Source organism: Amblyomma maculatum, chromosome 6, assembly GCF_055883805.1.
Source record: "Amblyomma maculatum isolate TAMU_Amacu chromosome 6, ASM5588380v1, whole genome shotgun sequence".
Taxonomy (NCBI): domain Eukaryota; kingdom Metazoa; phylum Arthropoda; class Arachnida; order Ixodida; family Ixodidae; genus Amblyomma; species Amblyomma maculatum.
This window is the reverse complement of record NC_139349.1, coordinates 46,655,861-46,673,340: the sequence shown is the minus strand read 5'-3', so window position 1 is coordinate 46,673,340 and position 17,480 is coordinate 46,655,861. Positions and strand designations below refer to the sequence as shown.

General features: G+C 47.2%; 2 protein-coding genes across 2 annotated transcripts in view; one reads left to right on the top strand and one right to left on the bottom strand.

The window, feature by feature from the left end:
- The first annotated feature begins 214 nt into the window (after positions 1-214).
- Positions 215-15,847, top strand: Droj2 (DnaJ heat shock protein family (Hsp40) member A4-like). The gene is made up of 7 exons (XM_084606552.1): positions 215-388; positions 721-863; positions 6,872-7,157; positions 8,510-8,737; positions 13,221-13,451; positions 14,194-14,393; positions 15,181-15,847. Exons 2-7 carry the CDS (start codon positions 732-734, stop codon positions 15,301-15,303), a joined length of 1,200 nt encoding a protein of 399 aa, XP_084462678.1. The 5' UTR covers positions 215-388; positions 721-731; the 3' UTR covers positions 15,304-15,847.
- The window catches only part of LOC146185655 (uncharacterized), a 131,492-nt gene continuing 129,530 nt past the window's right edge, over positions 15,519-17,480 (bottom strand). The window contains exon 47 of the mRNA XM_084606553.1: positions 15,519-16,065. Coding sequence (XP_084462679.1) covers positions 15,892-16,065 — 174 coding nt within the window. The 3' untranslated portion in view covers positions 15,519-15,891. The remainder of the gene's footprint in view (positions 16,066-17,480) is intronic.

Sequence of the window (17,480 nt, the reverse complement as noted above, 5' to 3'; positions counted from 1 at the left end):
GCAGTGAATGAAAGCACGAGCACAGGTCATTAGCAAAACCTTTCTACATTTCTGTGCACTTTTATTTACTTTGGTTACAAAACGCAATACTACCACATACTACTAAAACTGTCTAACCTTTTTTTTTGTTTTTTTTTTTTTAATCTCACAAAGAAAAGAAAACACGTGATCAACTGCTGCTGTGAGCTGTGACGCATAGTGATGCGCATGCGCACAGTGCTCATATAAGACAAGGCTTGTCCAGAACCTCTGGAACTTTCTAGACTCCTTCCGTGAGGATTCGTCATTCATTTCTGCGAGGCCGGCTGCAGTCGCGTTGGTGACTTTCCTCTATTGTAATACGCTCTTGTGAAACCCGTGGTGATCACTTCGCACTGAATAACACAAGGTAAGTATTTCTATAGCAAAGTAGAATTGGATTTAAGGGTATCATTACGCCTTTATCCGAAAATTTAGTGGCGATATTCGTCTGCGTCGTCAGACTCGACGCGTGAGCACTCACGTTTACTTCGTTAATTTGTAATCTAAGGGGCCATCTTGTAATTCATGATGTGTGAGGCAGCATTTATTGAACGTTAAGTAGGTAACGCTCCCTTCGCGAGTGCGTCTTGCCGGCTTTCGATATTTCTACCGCGTGTCACTATGGGCTCGTGATTGCAATAGCCACGAGGTTAGGGTAGGTTCTTGTATTGAGAAGACACCCTCGTTTTCTTTGTCCAGGTGGTGGTACAATGGTCAAGGAAACCGCCTACTACGACGTGCTCGGCGTGAAACCCAATTGCTCGCAAGATGAGCTCAAGAGAGCGTATCGAAAACTAGCATTAAAGTATCACCCTGACAAGAACCCTGCGGAAGGAGAACGGGTAAGTCTGCGCACGGCCTTGGTATCCTCATGTATCTCGCACGCGTGCTATCACGATTCTCGAAATCGGCAGCGCAGACGCTTGCTTGCGTAACCTGCTTGCTGCTACCATGCGAGGCGGGTTGGCGAAGACGCCGGCTATGCCTACTTGGTCTGAAGTTGTTCGGGAGATGCGTTCAATGCGCACGGTTATTGTAAAGGCCTCTAGCAGTAGCCATTAGCCTTGAAGCTGGACGCTGCTTGAAAATCGGCCGTCATGCAGTCCTGGGTAAACGGATCGCAATGGCTCACGGGTCACCGTTGTCAGATATCTGGACAGGAGCAAAAGTTCACTGCCACGTTTTCAGCAGGTCATGTTCGGCTAATGACCGACTGCGGAACATTTAAGGGTCTCTTGTTTTCTTGCCCGAACTTCCCCCGAGTACACGCATTACCTGTTGTCCATTGCCGCACCTTACCAGGGGCATCGGAGAGGCACAGTGCATCGGTTACCATGCTAGCTACTAACTACCTGGTGTGCCTAGCCCGCGCTTCGTAATTACGAAAGCCCCAAATTCATAGGTGAGAGTTGCTTTGTAAGGACACGTGAGGAACTCGCGCTCGGGCAACGGATGCATGAAGCGTCGCACAAAACGCTGCTCAGCCTCTTTTCATTTTCCGAAAATTTTTGCTGTTGCTCAAAGCAAAATGCGATTTTATTTAGTGGAGGCATGTGACAATGGGTTTGTCATGCTGCAAATGTGGCAACTTGATCGCGTGACAGTCTAAGCTTGCACAGGAGAGGGCTTTGGTGAAAGTGCAGTACTCCTGTTCATTGTTTTCAAGTGCAGCTTGTTAGGCCATTTGGCACATGGTAACAGAAAAACCATTGGTAAAGTTTTCGCAGTACGCATGATGACGCTGCTGTTCAGCACTCAGGCCTGTGTTATCTTGTATTAATATGTCCTTTGTGTATTGCCCAGCCATATTTGGTCATTGTTGAACAGAACTTCCGAAAGTATGCACTCTGCTAGCATTTGCAGTGCTTGTCCTTGTCATGTACTGAACGAAAATGCCCATTGTTATGCAAGGATATATAATTTCATAGTTCTGATAGCAGAAACTGCAAACATTATGGGGCATTCATGTCTGATGTATTTTTTCCGCTTTTGGCAATGTGATAGTGGTGTATGCTGTTGGTGTGTTCTGCTGTGGTTTCCTGCTACAGTTTAGGGAACCATGCATAGCTTTGGCACAGTAAAAAGCCAGAACTAGGTTTGATAAGCTGATTATAGGTGGTATGTACTGGCGCACAGCCTCGTCGCGGTGCACTGACGGCGCTTGCCATTTTTGCAGTGCACGTAGCTGACGACCTAGTGCATTGCTGGTGCGGGTGTTGTCTCGTGGTTGCAGCGCTTCGTTTGCCACTCCTGTTGTGGACTGCTGGCCACGGTCCCGCGGTGACGTTTGGACAGCAAAACATTTAAACTACTGTGTTTTGCAGACAGTTGGAAAACAGTTCATGATGGTGTTCTGCAGCAGTTTACAGCTGCACGAACTGGTCACGAAACGGACGCAACGATAAAAATTTGCCGCGTGTGAGGTTTTTTCAATATCAAAACCAAGGCAGGGAGGGTGCTCGAAGACTGGAGCACTTTCATTATAGTGGAGGGCTATATGGCTGGAACGAATTCGTAGAGAGTACCCGAACGACTCGGTGACTCGCTACCGCATGTGTGGCGTGTACTTCATAACAGGTGAGCGAAGTATCTGTAAGGAGCCTTCTATTTTGGAGCTCTGACGAATGCATTTGGTCCTACATGGTGCTTCGATCTTTGACGACCTGCATACTACATGGACGAGGGCCATCCTGACTGGGCGCGGAGCTGAAACTTGGCTATAAGACCGCGCTTTTTGGAGAGGCTGCAAATGATAGGTGGGAATCAGAATTTTGCTCAGAAATATGGGAGGAATTAGGAGGGAGGCGGAAGGTAGCAATCGAACCGCTGATGTATGGAATCCGACAGAGGGCTGATGTGTGCATAGTGTCGAGAATGGGCATGTGCGAGGTCTGTGATTGCCGACCCTGGACCGTCAGGTGCACGAAAGGTTGTCACGACTATTCACCACAGTCTGAGTAATAAAAAGCTTCCAATGTGAGAGCATGCCTCCCCCAAACCAGCCATGCGGGTACAGTGGCCGTGCACAACTTCGCCATCAGCCTTGATAAGGAGCCATGAATGGAAGCAGTTTTTTGCGAAATGACTGCGAATGGTGCCCCTGAAAATGCACTGAACAGAAAATGGTGAAATTTGGCACATGCTCAGGACTAGTTCGAAATATGTTGTTGGAAACCTTACCTGTCCGATCATGACGTTACCATCGTGCAGCACTTGAACCTTTGCCTGCTTAACGAGACCGTTCGCGAGGTAATTGTGTGCTCTCTGGTCAGAAAGCTTGTGCTACGGACAGAATAGTAGTATATGTCCACTGTAGCCACACGTGGATAGTTTCTGCATTATCGGTCAACTCGGCCAATGTAAAGGGGCAGTCGCCACCCCATTTTCTGACCTTTGTCACGTATCTCACACGTTCCAACGCTGGACAGACCTTTCGCATGCCCGCTCGTGTTTCATCACTTCCGCAGGTTAGGCGCAGTAGAATTGACAATGCAGCACATGTTTCGCTGCCACATGATCCACATACAAAGCACTGCGAGCACGAGACACGATACCCGCACCAGCAGAATGCACTGGGTAGTCTGTGCAGAAAACTAGATGCAACACGCAGTAGTCCAAATGTTTTGCCGTCCAAACGCCACTGCTGGGCCGTGGCCGGCAGTCCATAAGAGTTGTAAAGTGCTTCAACCATGAGACCCGCACCAGCAATGCGCTAGGTCGTCTGCATGGTAGTTGTCTGCTATGTGCACCTCGAAAATAGCGGGCGGTGTCGTAGCACCGCAGCAGTGCGGTGGTGCGCTAGTGCATACCACCTATAGAAACTCACTTTCTCGCAGTGCTAATAGTTATCGGCGTAGCAACTGTTGTGCAATGCTTGCCAAGAGGTGTTAAGGGTGCAGTTTTTGCCCCTAAACTGCTATTACCGTTAGTGTCACTGCATCTGTAGACGCTTTACAGTGTGAGGGCATGGGTGCCACCATATTTGGTCATGTGATCACTCTGCCTCCCTGGCCTTCTGGTTTTAACAGCTGCAAGCACACTAGTGCCCGCCTCCGAGGCGTTGTTTCGGTCGGGCTGTAGATGATGAGCTGGCGGTTGGTACAAAAACTTTGCGAGAATGGGCATAGCACATGTTATGGCAAAATATGCTTAATTAAACCACATAGCTCCTTTGCTGCTATCCTTCTGGCTGCCTGCATTGGCCCGAAGGTAGAAAAGAAACTGGTTAGCCATTTGCATGTTTACCTTTTTAACGCTATCTAGAACTTTATGGACCGCTTTATCAGACTGCATAAATTACTAGTGGAGTATTGTCTAAAAGCTTGGCGATTTTGGCACTTGGTATTTTTGGCGATGGGATGATTACATGTTCCAACTGTGGTGGTTCAGCTGTATTAATACTGCTCACTTTTAGCATTCTACATAATGTTTATAACCAAACATGGACACTCGGTTCATCCCATATTGCTCATTTTCTGTTGATGCTCTGCACACATTGGTTAAAGGTTCTGTCAGGTGCCTTAGTGGCATTTGGCTGTAGTACCTGTAGATGTAGCCATCCAGAATAAGCTAAAATATCATTAATATCCTATCGCGTAACAAAATCCTGCTGTGTGAAGTTTCACTGTTGCCGTATGCTTTAGTTCTGTAAAGCATGCCAGTTATTTGGGGCATTGCATCAGTGTTTATTGAAATTAAGTGCGCAGAATTACAAACACACACATACACACACACCTTTACTCTTTGCTGTGAATTCAAGACCGCGTTGACAGTAATTGCCCGTCTGAGTAGGTCCTGTTTTCCAGTGAAATTTGCCATGTCTGCATTTTTGGCGAAAAGCTACGGGCTTGCCTCTGGTAGGCGACATGACCAGGCACTAGCTGGTGGTGGGGTTGTGAAGTGCCATAAGGTCAAATGACACGGTGGAGTTGGCAGGAGCTGCCAACGTTTTCTACTCACTTCAGGTGGCATTTCGACCCACCGATACATTTTAATCCCAGTTCAGGCACACTGCTCCTAGGACCACAGAAGCAGGCTCGTTTGGCTTTTGGCTTTGACATAATATAGTAGCTTACGACAGTATTCTAATGAGTATGTGTAGGGTGACAAGCACTTGTCAGGGCATTAGTGATTGAGCGAGTGGCAAAGTGCATGTATGCGAATGAGAATCTGCGAGGGGGGTCCTCCCTTCCCCTCACAATTTTTAATACCTAAGGCTACCGGAACATTCTTTACTTCTCTGCACATTACTTCAGCAATACTGATGGCACCAGTACCAAAGCATCTGTGCTTCATTTGGTGATGGTACACAAGCTTTGGAGCAGTAGTTTGCTCTGTACACAGACACTATTTCAAAGGCCATCGTAAATGGTGGCAGTCATAGGGCACCACCTGTAGTGGAGTGAGAACTGCTTCTTGTGAAACGGTCGATAGACTGGAGTCAAGAGCCATCCTCACGTGTAAAATTGATGCTTTAGACATCAGAATTAGTTTGACAGTTCTGCTAGTTTTGTAGTCGTTCAGCACACGTTTGTGCTGACAGTCGCCTTGGCACCCTGCTGCAGGGTAACCTCTTTTTGGGTAATCTCGCAAGGGATAGGTGTATTGCTTGTATTAAGTTCCAATTTATGTGCATTTGTCGTGCTTTCCTGCTGTCCATAAGTCCCCACATATCAGGCTGCATTATTGCCCGTGGGGTTGTGCGCTGTCACATCGACAAATGTTTTGGGCTGCTTCATTCATTAACTTGGCTTTGTTAGAATCGTTAGTCCGTAATGACAATCAAACTAAAACACGTACATGTCGCCAAATGCATCTTTTAAAATGCTGAACACTCATTATTGCACTTGCCAAAGGAAAGAGTAGTGAATGGGTGCTGGCTAATGCGTAACAAGTTCGGCTATTGTGACATTTACCATTCCAAACCGTTATCGGCTATGGGAAATTCCGTGCTGGAGATTTAACATAGTGCATGGACATCAGAGAACACGACTCCTTACATTTCTCGTCTACACTGAAAAATGGCTGTTGCAGTCGGAATCAAACTGGTGTGCTCGGGCTCTGCAGTTGGCCGCCCAACGCTGAGCTACCGCGGTGTTGCGCAACACAGCTTTCCTTCACTGTATTTAATTAGGGATAGGCGTTAGCAGAGAAGGCAGCGTTCACGACTCCTGCAGCCAGGAGAAGAGTATGTTTTGTGTGGGAGCTATTGGCCTTTGTGAGAGCGTCGCAAAGCCTCTTGGGCCAGTGTCGTAGAATTTAATGAAATAAGGATTTCACTGCTACACAGATGCCATCAACAGGTAATTACTGCGGTCAGCCCCTTGTTAGTCTGCTCCCCCGTCAACAACTTTCAGTATTCAAGAACAGTGCCACACAAACAGCGTCTATGCACGGGGCCCTCGCGACCTGCAATTTACTGGGTCGTGTGTCCTGACAGATGATGCCTGGTGTCGTGGGCAGGAGTGTGCCAGCAGCCTGTGTCCGAAGGCAAAGTAATCTAGTTGTGGAGCTGCCTAGAGGCCTTTTTGGGTCGTTCTTGTTTCGAAAGCTGTTCTTGCTCTCCAGGCCTACTGCTTGCCAAGTGTGTGTACAGCAAGATTTCTGGGAGATTGGAGTTGTCCTTTTTATCTACACAGCCTCTGGCTGAAGGCATGTAGTCCACCATGACTGGTACAGATTGGCGCTACTGCAGTATATTCGCAAGGACTTCGAATTTCGCTCTGGACGGTTTAAAGATGGCATGTTGCAACTTGGTTGGGTAATAGTGGTAAAATAGATCAACTGTACATGACATCCCTGGGCCAGCTTTCAAGCAAGCTTATTTGCGCATGCTTGCTTTTGTTTCCAGTTCAAGCAGATCTCCCAGGCTTATGAAGTCCTTGCCAATCCGGAGAAGCGGCGCATCTATGACCAGGGCGGGGAGCAAGCGATCAAGGAAGGCGGCACTGGCGGAGGCGGGTTCTCTGCGCCCATGGACTTGTTTGATATGTTTTTTGGTGGGGGCATGGGCCGGCGGCGTGAGAACAAAGGCAAGAACACCGTGCACCAGTTGGGTGTCTCTCTCGAGGAACTCTACAACGGGGCCACCAGGAAGCTTTCTGTGCAAAAGTGCACTATCTGCGACAAGTGTGAAGGTGGGCAGCCTTTTTCTTCTCTTCACTCTCCTCTTTCAGTTGCACTCACGACAGCAGCATTGCAACCTGGCCTAGTGGAAATGAGGAGCTAGCTAATTTATTAAATTTCCTTGGGTCGCCACTTTAGACTGCAATGAAAGTAAACTTCTCGTTGGTAGAACTGGCAGCAGCGAGAGCGGTGGAGGGCAACTTAGTCTCTGCAAGAATTGGCTGACTTTAATCTTGATGTAGTTTCTTCTCTGTATATGGCACACTTCCTGTATCTTAAGGTAATTTAGGCATACATGCAGGTCGGCTTTCAGGGTTGCATAGTGTGGTATTTAATATTTGCATTATGTAGTTTAATCTTGCAATAATGAAATTGCAGACAATGATTTTTAGTTGTGAAGATTTTGCTATCACATTACGGATGAATAAGTATGACCCTAATGCTGCAGAGATGCAACTTTACACATTTCTTACTATGCCGACCGTGATCGTGCATTGGCTAGGGCGCTCGACTACTGTGCCCAAGGATTCGGGATCGTATCCCGGCCGCTGCGGCCGCTTTTCATGGGAGGCAAAAAGCAAGATGCCCGAGTGCTGTGCGATGTCAATGCAGAACACCCAGGCGGTCGAAATTTCCAAAGCCGTCCACTATGGCGTGTCTCATGGCCCTGAGTCGATGGTTTGGAACGTTCTTAAAGCACATAAACCAAACCAAACCATTTCTTACTATGGATTCCTTGCTTCATTGTTGAAATTGAATGCATTGAGAGTTGTGAGCGTTGGTTGGAGTGCCTTTGTTGTGCTGAGGAAGTTGTGCTTGTGGTTTTAATTATGGGTTCAGCAGTCATTGTATATGGATTAACACAGGGAATGTGAAGATGAAGAGATTGGGGTTGTTTGTCTTTAGGGAGGTGTTTGATAAAAATGTGTTAGTGCTGGCACTAATCATTAGTCCAGCTGTCAGCTTTGACACACGCCTCATTCGTTGGTTTCTAGTTAACCCAGTCTTGTGCCGCCTGCAATGCTTAAGCAAAGGTGACCCCCCCCCCCTCCCCCCCACACACACACACTCCTTGCATTGTACAGATAACAGCACCTCCTTCAAGATCCACCTATTATTCTGCCCCTGCTGCACTTCTCATTCTTGGAATACTGTTACTCTAGAGTCACCTGTTATCTTTCTGCATTGGAAGCCTCTCCATGTCATGTTGTCCTTGCAATTTCTGCTAGGGTATATGTTGGGTAACCAAAATTACTGTCTTCACCCTGTGCCATTTTTTGAGCCACTTTTGTTAAACCGTACTGCTATAGTGGGGTGGAGGCAGCCATTTTTTCTAATTCGATTTAAACGATGTGTTGTGCAGGTCGGGGCGGCAAGAAGGGAGCCGTGGAGCGGTGCCCCAGCTGCCGTGGGACGGGCATGAACGTGCGCATCCAGCAGCTGGTGCCAGGAATGGTGCAGCACATCCAGACCACTTGCCAGGAGTGCATGGGTGAGGGGGAGCGCATCAACCCCAAGGACCGCTGCAAGAACTGCAATGCCAAGAAGGTGGTGCGCGAGCGCAAGATCCTCGAGGTCCACATTGACAAAGGTATGCACTAGTTTACACATTCCAGTGCACTGCCGAAAACCATTTGCATGACTGTAAGTTTAACTGGTGAACCCCTGCATGATGTGACCCGAACCATCTGTGTCGACCTCTACACCGAATAGATCCCACTTGCGTCTTTCGAATTCCTCACAATTTGAACAGGTGGCATCGAAACTGTCTACACAGAATCCGCTTAAATGTGTCATACACAAACTACTTCCTACATAAAATAGGCATAGCGAGCAGGCCTCTGTGCTCTACATGTAATGTGTGTGAAAATTTTGAACGTTTGGTAACCTCCTGTCAACGGTTTACTGCACATCGCAGGACACTGCGCAATAATTTAAGCTTACCTAAAGAAACAACCTTGCGCCTTGAACATGTCCTGGGTCCTTGGTGCGACGGATCGTCTGCTGCGCGAGCTACCAAGGCCTTACTAACTTTTCTTAAGGACACAGGGTTGATCAATACCCTTTAAGGGGGGACACGGCTCTTTGGCACCGAAAATCGGCCTGAAAATCGGATTTTCAATTTTTTCATTTTCGTATTCCTCGCACCATTCCGCATCTGCACGCAAATTTTCATCCTTATACCCCGCGTATTTATGAAGTTATAGCGATTAAAAAATGCAGTACCACACCCACTGCCCTTTAAATTGTGGACAAACGACACCCAATTTCGATCGCCCGGCGCATGAGAACTACGCGCTCCACCGCGGCGATTTTGGTCTCGTTCGAAAGCGCGCGCTTTCGGCTTATTTTTTCTTTCGGAAAGCAACCCTGTGCGCTCCGCCTTCCCCATAAAAAACAAACAAAAAGATAGCATGCAGCGCGCGCTACTATTGGCCGGTTAAGGCACGTGATCAAAATGGCGTCGTTTGGTTGGTTCCGGCAAGCTAGCCCTGAAATGCGGACTCCCAGTGACGCCATTTTGTCTTTCTGCCGACCACGCTAGTGCAACGCGAGAGTCATGCCAGGCGCGAAGAAGTACCGCTCTTTGCACAAGTTCGGGCGAAAGCAACCAAAGAAACGCGTTAAGAATGCGACTTCGTTGCATACTGTGCAAGAAGCAAGTGCCAGTGCTGCGGGATTGTGTGACGATCACGTTGCGGGCGGCGACGCTTCTCCGATTCCGCTGGACAACGGCGCCGTTCTTCGTGCCGACTGCAGTCGTGTACGTATTGATACCGCGCCTGTCACTAACAGTGACATAACTCAAGTGAGTGCCCGTGAGCAGGCTACGCTTGATAGACTGGTATCGACGCCGGCGACGGCACGAAAGACCGCGCTGTTCGCCGATGCAAGTGGTGCGTCCGCAGAGTCAGATGCGGACGGAACAGCCTCCTATGCGGTAATTGACCTCAGCATTGTGAATATCCTTCTGGATGCCGTGCGGTGCAAAACGTGTCGTGGATGCGTGCGTTTAATTACCAGCGACCGGAGCTATGGCCTCGCCGTAAAACTGATCGTGCTGTGCGACAACTGCGGTGAGATTGCGGCCGAGTGGAACTCGCGGAGGGTTGACGGCGAGAAAAGGTGCAATCCTTTTGAGCTGAATATTCTGGCTAGTCGAGCAATGCTGTCGACCGGTAACGGCCAGACAGCAATGAACGATATCTTTTCGGCGATGGGGTTGTCGCGGCGCGGGATGCACAACAAGACTTTTCAACGGCATCTGAAGAACACACTGCAACCCGCTGCTACCCGAGCCGCCACGACCGTTATGGCACAAGCCGCGCAGGCAGTGGCGAAGGTCTACGATGACTTGTGTTTTGGGCATAGGGGGAACATTGCCGTGTGCTACGACGGCACATGGATGACGCGCGGACACTCATCACATATAGGCGTCGGTGCCGTGGTGGAACTCTTCACTGGTTACGTGCTTGATTATGTGGTGTTGTCAAACTTTTGTCTGGGCTGCGAAATTGGTCCCAAGCCAAACACTGACGGCTACGAACTTTGGAAATCACGCCACTAGTGCCAAAAAAACACCAACTCCAAGGCTGGTCAAATGGAGGTAGAGGCTGGCAAAATTCTGTTTGAAAGATCTCTGCAGCGCCACAACATGCGCTACACAACCATGCTATGCGATGGGGACAGTCGCGCGTTCAGTGCTCTTAAAGATGCTGCAATCTATGGCTACATTGAAATAGTCAAAGAGGACTGCATAAATCACGTGCACTAGCGTATGGGAGCAGCTTTGCGCAACCTCTTGCAGAGACACAAGGGTGCAGGGAAGCAAAGTCTTGGCGGCAGAGGAAGGCTGACAGCTGATCTAGTTGACAAGCTGGCAATATATTACGGCCGAGCGCTTCGATCAAATGTAGGTGATGTGGATGCCATGCAGCGAGCTGTGATGGCGACATATTACCACATCACATCTACTGATGACTGCCCCAAACACAGTTTGTGTCCTACCGGTGAGAAGTCATGGTGCCGCCACAACGCTGCAAAGGCAAAAGAGGAGCCTGCACCAAAGCACAATTACAGTCTGCCAAGAGATGTGGCTTATGCTCTTTTGCCTGTTTATAGTCGTTTATCAGAGAAGAGCCTGCTGCAGAGGTGCATTCGGGGGAAGACCCAGAACTCGAACGAAAGCTTCCACTCGGTCATCTGGACCTTGAGCCACAAAGAGCGGCACTCATCACTGTTTGCTGTGGAAGCAGCCACAGCAGAAGCTGTGCTGCGCTTCAATGCCGGCTGCAAGCATACAGCAGCAGCAATTCTGCAAGAATGCAGTACAAATGTGACAGCAACTGGGTCCAGGAGAGCTGAAGAAAAGGACTTGCACTGTAGCGCACGTTCTGCAAAGAAGCGGGCGGCTTCGCTTGGCGTTGCTAAAACAGAAAAAAGAAAACACCGCGACAGCATGCACCCCGACTATGCTCCTGGTGCATTTTAATAGCATGAGGTCTTTGGGGTTGCCCTTCCTGATTAAATGCCGTGAGGCTTGAGTGCTTCCGACAATCCCCCAATTTTGGTAGTGTTGCATTTTTTAAAGATCAATATCTCTGATCCTGTTCTTGCTATTGCTTTAAAAATTTTTTTTCTAGAAAGGGAATCCTGCGAGTCTCATGAAACCAAGGTAAATGCAGTGACCACAAAAGAAAATTTGCTGAGAAGGTTATGTTGTCTTCGGTACCCAAATGGAATTTTACTTTCAAACGTTTCCTATTGCGTAACTTTGGCTCAAATTGGCATAGGCCATTAATTTTCGCTTCAGATCACTTTCCACCTGTTTCTGATCTTGTTGACATATCAATCATTGACATAATTTACACCTACATGCTGTGAAGTGTTTTTCCTCGTTTTCTCAAAACTGCAATTTTGAGGGTGCTGCAATTTTGGAGGAGAGATATCTTAGTCTATTTGTGCTATAGCTCTCATTCTTGTCTTGTTAGAAAGAGAAAACCTTCGACAGTGCCGTAGGACAAAAATATGTACAGTTGTTATGCGGCAACATTTACAGAATTAATTATCAATCTTGGGTGCCAACCTGGGCTTTTATTCATAAAAGTTTGACTTATTGTAACTTTGGTTCAAATTCTTCTACCACGTTAATTCATGACTAGCGGCACTCTATGATCCTTCTAGATCACTCTGGCAGGGCTATTCTCATCATGCCATAAAGTGTTTAGTAATTAACTCACCTCCAAACGAAGAACATGAATTAGGCAATATTTTGAAAGCTATTTCATCTACAAGAAAACTAACCAGATATTTGAAATCAGCATGCAAAAGTACATTAATGGTGCAAGTTTTAGTCAGATCCACCCATAAATAAGGAAAAAAGTTTTAAGAGGGGTGTCCCCCCTTAAAACTCATCTGTGTGTGCTTATGTGCGTGTGAAAGTGTGCGACACCGATTCTTTTTTTCTCATTTATTTCCCCTTCCCCTCCCACACTCTGTCACCCTCATCCCTCAACCCTCATCAGGAGTAGCATGCTAGGCTTACCACCAGGCAGACATCTCCTGTTGCCATTAAAATATATATCTCTCTCTCCCCCTGCATGATGGTTATTTGCATTTGAGTGAGAACGACTGTTTTTCCTTTCTTCATAAAATGATTTGCTTTGCATAGACTGCCGAATGTTCAGGAGGTGCTCTAAAATTATAAAGGCTTCTGCTCTACCTACCCTTTTCGAACTGTGACACAGTAGCAGTGGTGCCGCTTGACAAAACAGTGCAGTCCCGTTTTGAGGATGCTGCACCACAGTGGGTGAAACTGCGCAATGGCCATCCAGCCACTTCAGGGCTGTGGAAGCAGCGACCTATGTGTAGGCGTTAGAATGCCACACCCTTAGCGCAGTCACAACTGTAGTTAAGTTGTATCCTGCAATGGGGATAGTTATGCCAGTGTAAAACTCAAACGTTTGTCATGAGCATGGCTGTATGTTCTTGGGAGTGGGGTAAGGTTACTTTTTGCTTCAAGCTTGGTGACCAACCTATGCTGATCACAATTCTCTTGGATCCCTTTTGTGCAGGCATGGAGGATGGCCAGAAGATCACCTTTAGTGGTGAAGGCGACCAAGAGCCTGGGCTGGAACCTGGTGACATTATTGTTGTGCTCGACGAACGGGAGCATGAGGTGTTCAAGCGCAACCGCACAGACTTGATGATGCGCATGGACCTGACACTGACCGAGGCCTTGTGCGGCTTCCAGAAGACCATCAGCACTCTCGACAACCGCACTTTGGTCATCACCAACCTGCCAGGTTTGTTGCCCTTGTTCTGGGCAAGCTTCTGGCTGGAGCATTCGCTACTTAATTGCTGCTACCAACAGCTGCGTGCTTGTGTCCTGTGGTAGCAATATGAACTAAAAAGGTTGTACAGTTTATTCTGGGTACATCAAATTTTTGTTACCTTGAAACTCTTGGATATTCCTTTGGAAATCCTGTGCAAAAGTATAGCAGCGTTCATATTCATTGTGCTCCTATTCAGTGAACTTACTGTGCATGCTACGATAGCACTGTGTGTACGTAACTAGTTGGTTTCAGGATCTGGTCTCAGCTCCGTGTATGTAGTGTGCAAATAATTTTAGTTGCGATTAATGATTTTTTTTCCCATTACTTGAGTTCAAGAATCAACGATCTTTGATGCTTTTGTTTCATTTTACCAATTTGTTTATCTAGATTCTTTAGTAAGAAGCATAACCTGATTTATCCAAATTGTTTCGCGTAGTTGAATTATCAGAGGCAAAAGTGGTGCTATGATTGTTCAACCATTGTGGAAGGATGCAGGAATGCGGGAAATGTTTTGTTTGGCTTTGCGGTTTGATGGGCACGGAATGAAGATTCATCCTTAGCAGTACGACCTTTCTCCAGGTCAGGCTTGCAAGAAATGCTGTGTGGTTTCCACGCCAAGCTAGATACAAAACCCAGTCTTCCTGGCATTCCTGCAGTGAACGAAGTGCCTTTAAGAAACTCGCATGACATGCCTCGTCTCCTGTCCTTGCAGGAGAGGTCATCAAGAATGGCTCTGTCAAGTGCATCCTCAATGAGGGCATGCCTCAGTACCGCAACCCCTTTGAGAAGGGCAAGCTCATCATCCACTTTGTGGTGAACTTCCCGGATCGCATAGACCCGTCCATTGTCGCCAGGTTGGAGGCACTGCTACCCCCCAGGCAGGAATGCATGATCCCGGACAATGCAGAGGAGGTCAGTGGACAATTGCCATTGCTAGCGCTCTTAACGCTCTGTGGTGGAAAATTTCGATTGAGCTCATTAAATTGAGTTATAGTCGGTGAGAATTTAAATTGAGGACCTTAGCCTGGATGGGTAGGGGCCTCTGTGTATGTAGCTAAGAGTCAAAAAGTGGTGCAGTCTTTTGTGACACAAAGGAACTGGATGGTTCATATTTGAGCTCGTTTAACTTGTGAGACAAGTACTTGTCTCACATTGGAACTTGACGGACAATTCTTATCACTGCAGTGTGCATGCAGTAAAGGCACCGCAACTTTTGAGATGCGTTATGGGCACCTGTGGCTAGGCTTAATTATTAAGCCTAATACTAGTGCAGTGATTTTACAGTGGTTTGTAATTTGTTCTTTCTTATCTCTGTCGTTCTTTTTGTTTGTTTCGGGCCCTCTGCACAGCAGGTGGAGTGTATTTCTTGCTGTGCCCGCACTTTTGCATCTTGACTTGAATTCATGTTGGTCCGCAGCATGCCGATGGCGTTACAGCCTTCTCATGCAGAACTCATGAAAGCATTTGCTGCCCTTGAGCACTATTTAGTCATATGAAGATTCATAATCTTCACAAAACTACTGGCCCGTCCTTTATCATAGACATGATTTTGATGGTGAAATTTGATTTTTAAGGTGTTTTCTCAGTGCTTGAAACTGCAGTGCACGAAAGCATTAACTTTGATCGGTTGCGTGCAGGTGCACATGTAATGATGTTGGACAGCTTTGGCCCTGAATGTGCATTCATGTTGTGCCCTTAGGTGATCCTACAAGACCTAGACCCTGAGCAGGAGGCACGGCGCCACCGTCAGCATCGGGAGGCCTACGAAGAAGACGACGACCATTTCCATCCACGTGGTGGTGTGCAGTGCCAGACACATTAAGGCGGAAGCCCTCCGCGAAAGAGACTTTTTGTGGACAGCCTTTTCAAAAGAACATGCCAGCCCCCTTCTCTGTTCCTCCCCCTTCCCCCCCAGCAGCATTTTCTGCTGGGTGCGTGTAAATCCTGGCTGAGCGGGTGGGCTTGTGAAAGTGTTGGACACTGCGTGGTGTCTCTGTTGCGTCAAACTGCTTCACACATCTTGATAGGCCGGTACCATTCTTTTTTTTTTTTTTCCTCGGTACGTGTATGTGCGCACTTCTGTCTGAGTTAGTTGTAATATATTTAGCTGCTGTGCTCTGATCTTATGTTGAAACTCCACCCTATTTATTTGGACCTATGGAGTAGTGTTGGTCACCTCTATGGGCCAGAGTCTGGTTTTTTTAATTTGAGCAAACCGTATATGCATTGTACTAAAACATGGGTGAGCAGACTTTTTGTTTTGCTCATTATTGTCCTCATGCACACACTTGTTTATTACCCATTGTTACTGGAGAGTATGCACATGCCTAAGAAACTTCCTTTTATTAAAACTGTACAAAGCAACATGGCTCTTGTTTGACGTGATGTACAATGATGGTGTGATGGGACGTCACTGGCTAGAGGACTCTCTCGTGCGTTGTGATACGTGGTAGGCACGGAGCATCTTCTTTACAAGTCCACCAAACTCCTCCATGTCGGCTGCTGTGTCATGGTTGCTGTAGCTGTTGGAGTCGATACGGTAGGCATTGATGTCCGGCAAGTAGACGTGGAGCTTACCGCCATCCTGCGCAGGTTAAGGTATCTGTTAAGTAGAGCTTGCGTTGTTGCATTGATTTAGTCATAGTCTGCCACAACCTTTTAGTTAATGATTAGGCTGGCTGTGGGGGGCTGTAACAGTAGCCAGTCCTCTCTTGCATCACTAGCACAAGGAACTATCTTCTAAGGTTCACTTGCTCTGCTATTGTAAATTTGATGCTGAAAAAAGAAATGGAGGTACCTTGTGCTGATTGAATACTGGCTAATCGCAAAAACGCTACTCTTAGACTGAAAACAGAGGTCTTGCAAGGTAGAAAACAGCGACTGATTTTCCAGTTTCATACTGCGTGCATACTGGTCTGCTTCCTCTCCGACAAGGAGTAGCATTATGGTCAAATGACCCTGTAATGTGTCTCGTTTGCTTTTAGCGGATGATTCCAACCATTAGTCACCAGGATGCAATTCTGCAGTGATGCCATGAGCATGCTTACCTTTTGGTGCGAGTGTAATATTAAACATGGATAACGGAGGCGCAAGTATGTGCTTTTCACGAATGGAGTGTGGCATGCTTGAATGCAGTTTTACTGAACTCTGTTTTGCAGGGTTGGCTTGCTTTTGCTGCTCGCGAAGTTCAACAGCCCAGCTCGTTGTGCTCGAAAGCAGACGAAAGAATTTGTAAAAGCAGTTGCAAAAAGTTGCAACAAGCCGCACCAGCGCACAGTGGTTCGTTTGCGATGCTTTAGGCCTGTGCGCTGGAAAGATTGCAAAGCAGGTGAACTTCTGGGACATGACCAAAACCTGTGCTGTGGGCTCTAGATGCCTCTTTGTGTAAATGAAGTTAACGACAAGAAAGCAGTGACAACATTCTAATGTTTTACAGCTTCTTGGAGACTAGCTATGGAGCTTATGTCACTGTTTAAAGCGCAATATCTGCAGAAACTATAAAAGTACTCGGAATATGCACAGAGTCCAACTTGATATGGCTGTCGGCACTGCGCTACTTTGCCGGTAGCTGTACTGGTGGGCGGAGCTCCTGGGCTGCCCAAGGGAAGTTGTACACCAGACTCCTGCCAGTGAGTTGTCCGGTATAAATTAAATGTATCGGTGAAACCAGAAGTACAGGTAATGTCCGCATTCCATTCTCACATGTATAATTCTCGTGATGTGAAAGAGATCCCCAAGGCTGTCTAGTGTGCATTACAGTTGCATCTCTGAATTAATTTCGCTTTGAAACAGCATGCACCTTGCATGCATCATGCAAAGAAAATGCAAAAAGAGCCAAATGCTGCAAAGGAAAAAACTTTCACTTGGTGGTGCCACAGGTGGTGAGGTTCATTTCAGTAAGTTTTGGCACTTCACAATTGCAGTCTATGCACTTTGCAAGTCCAAGTTTTGTTCTTCACATGCCTCATTTTAAAAAAGCACGTATGAGCAGGAAAAGTC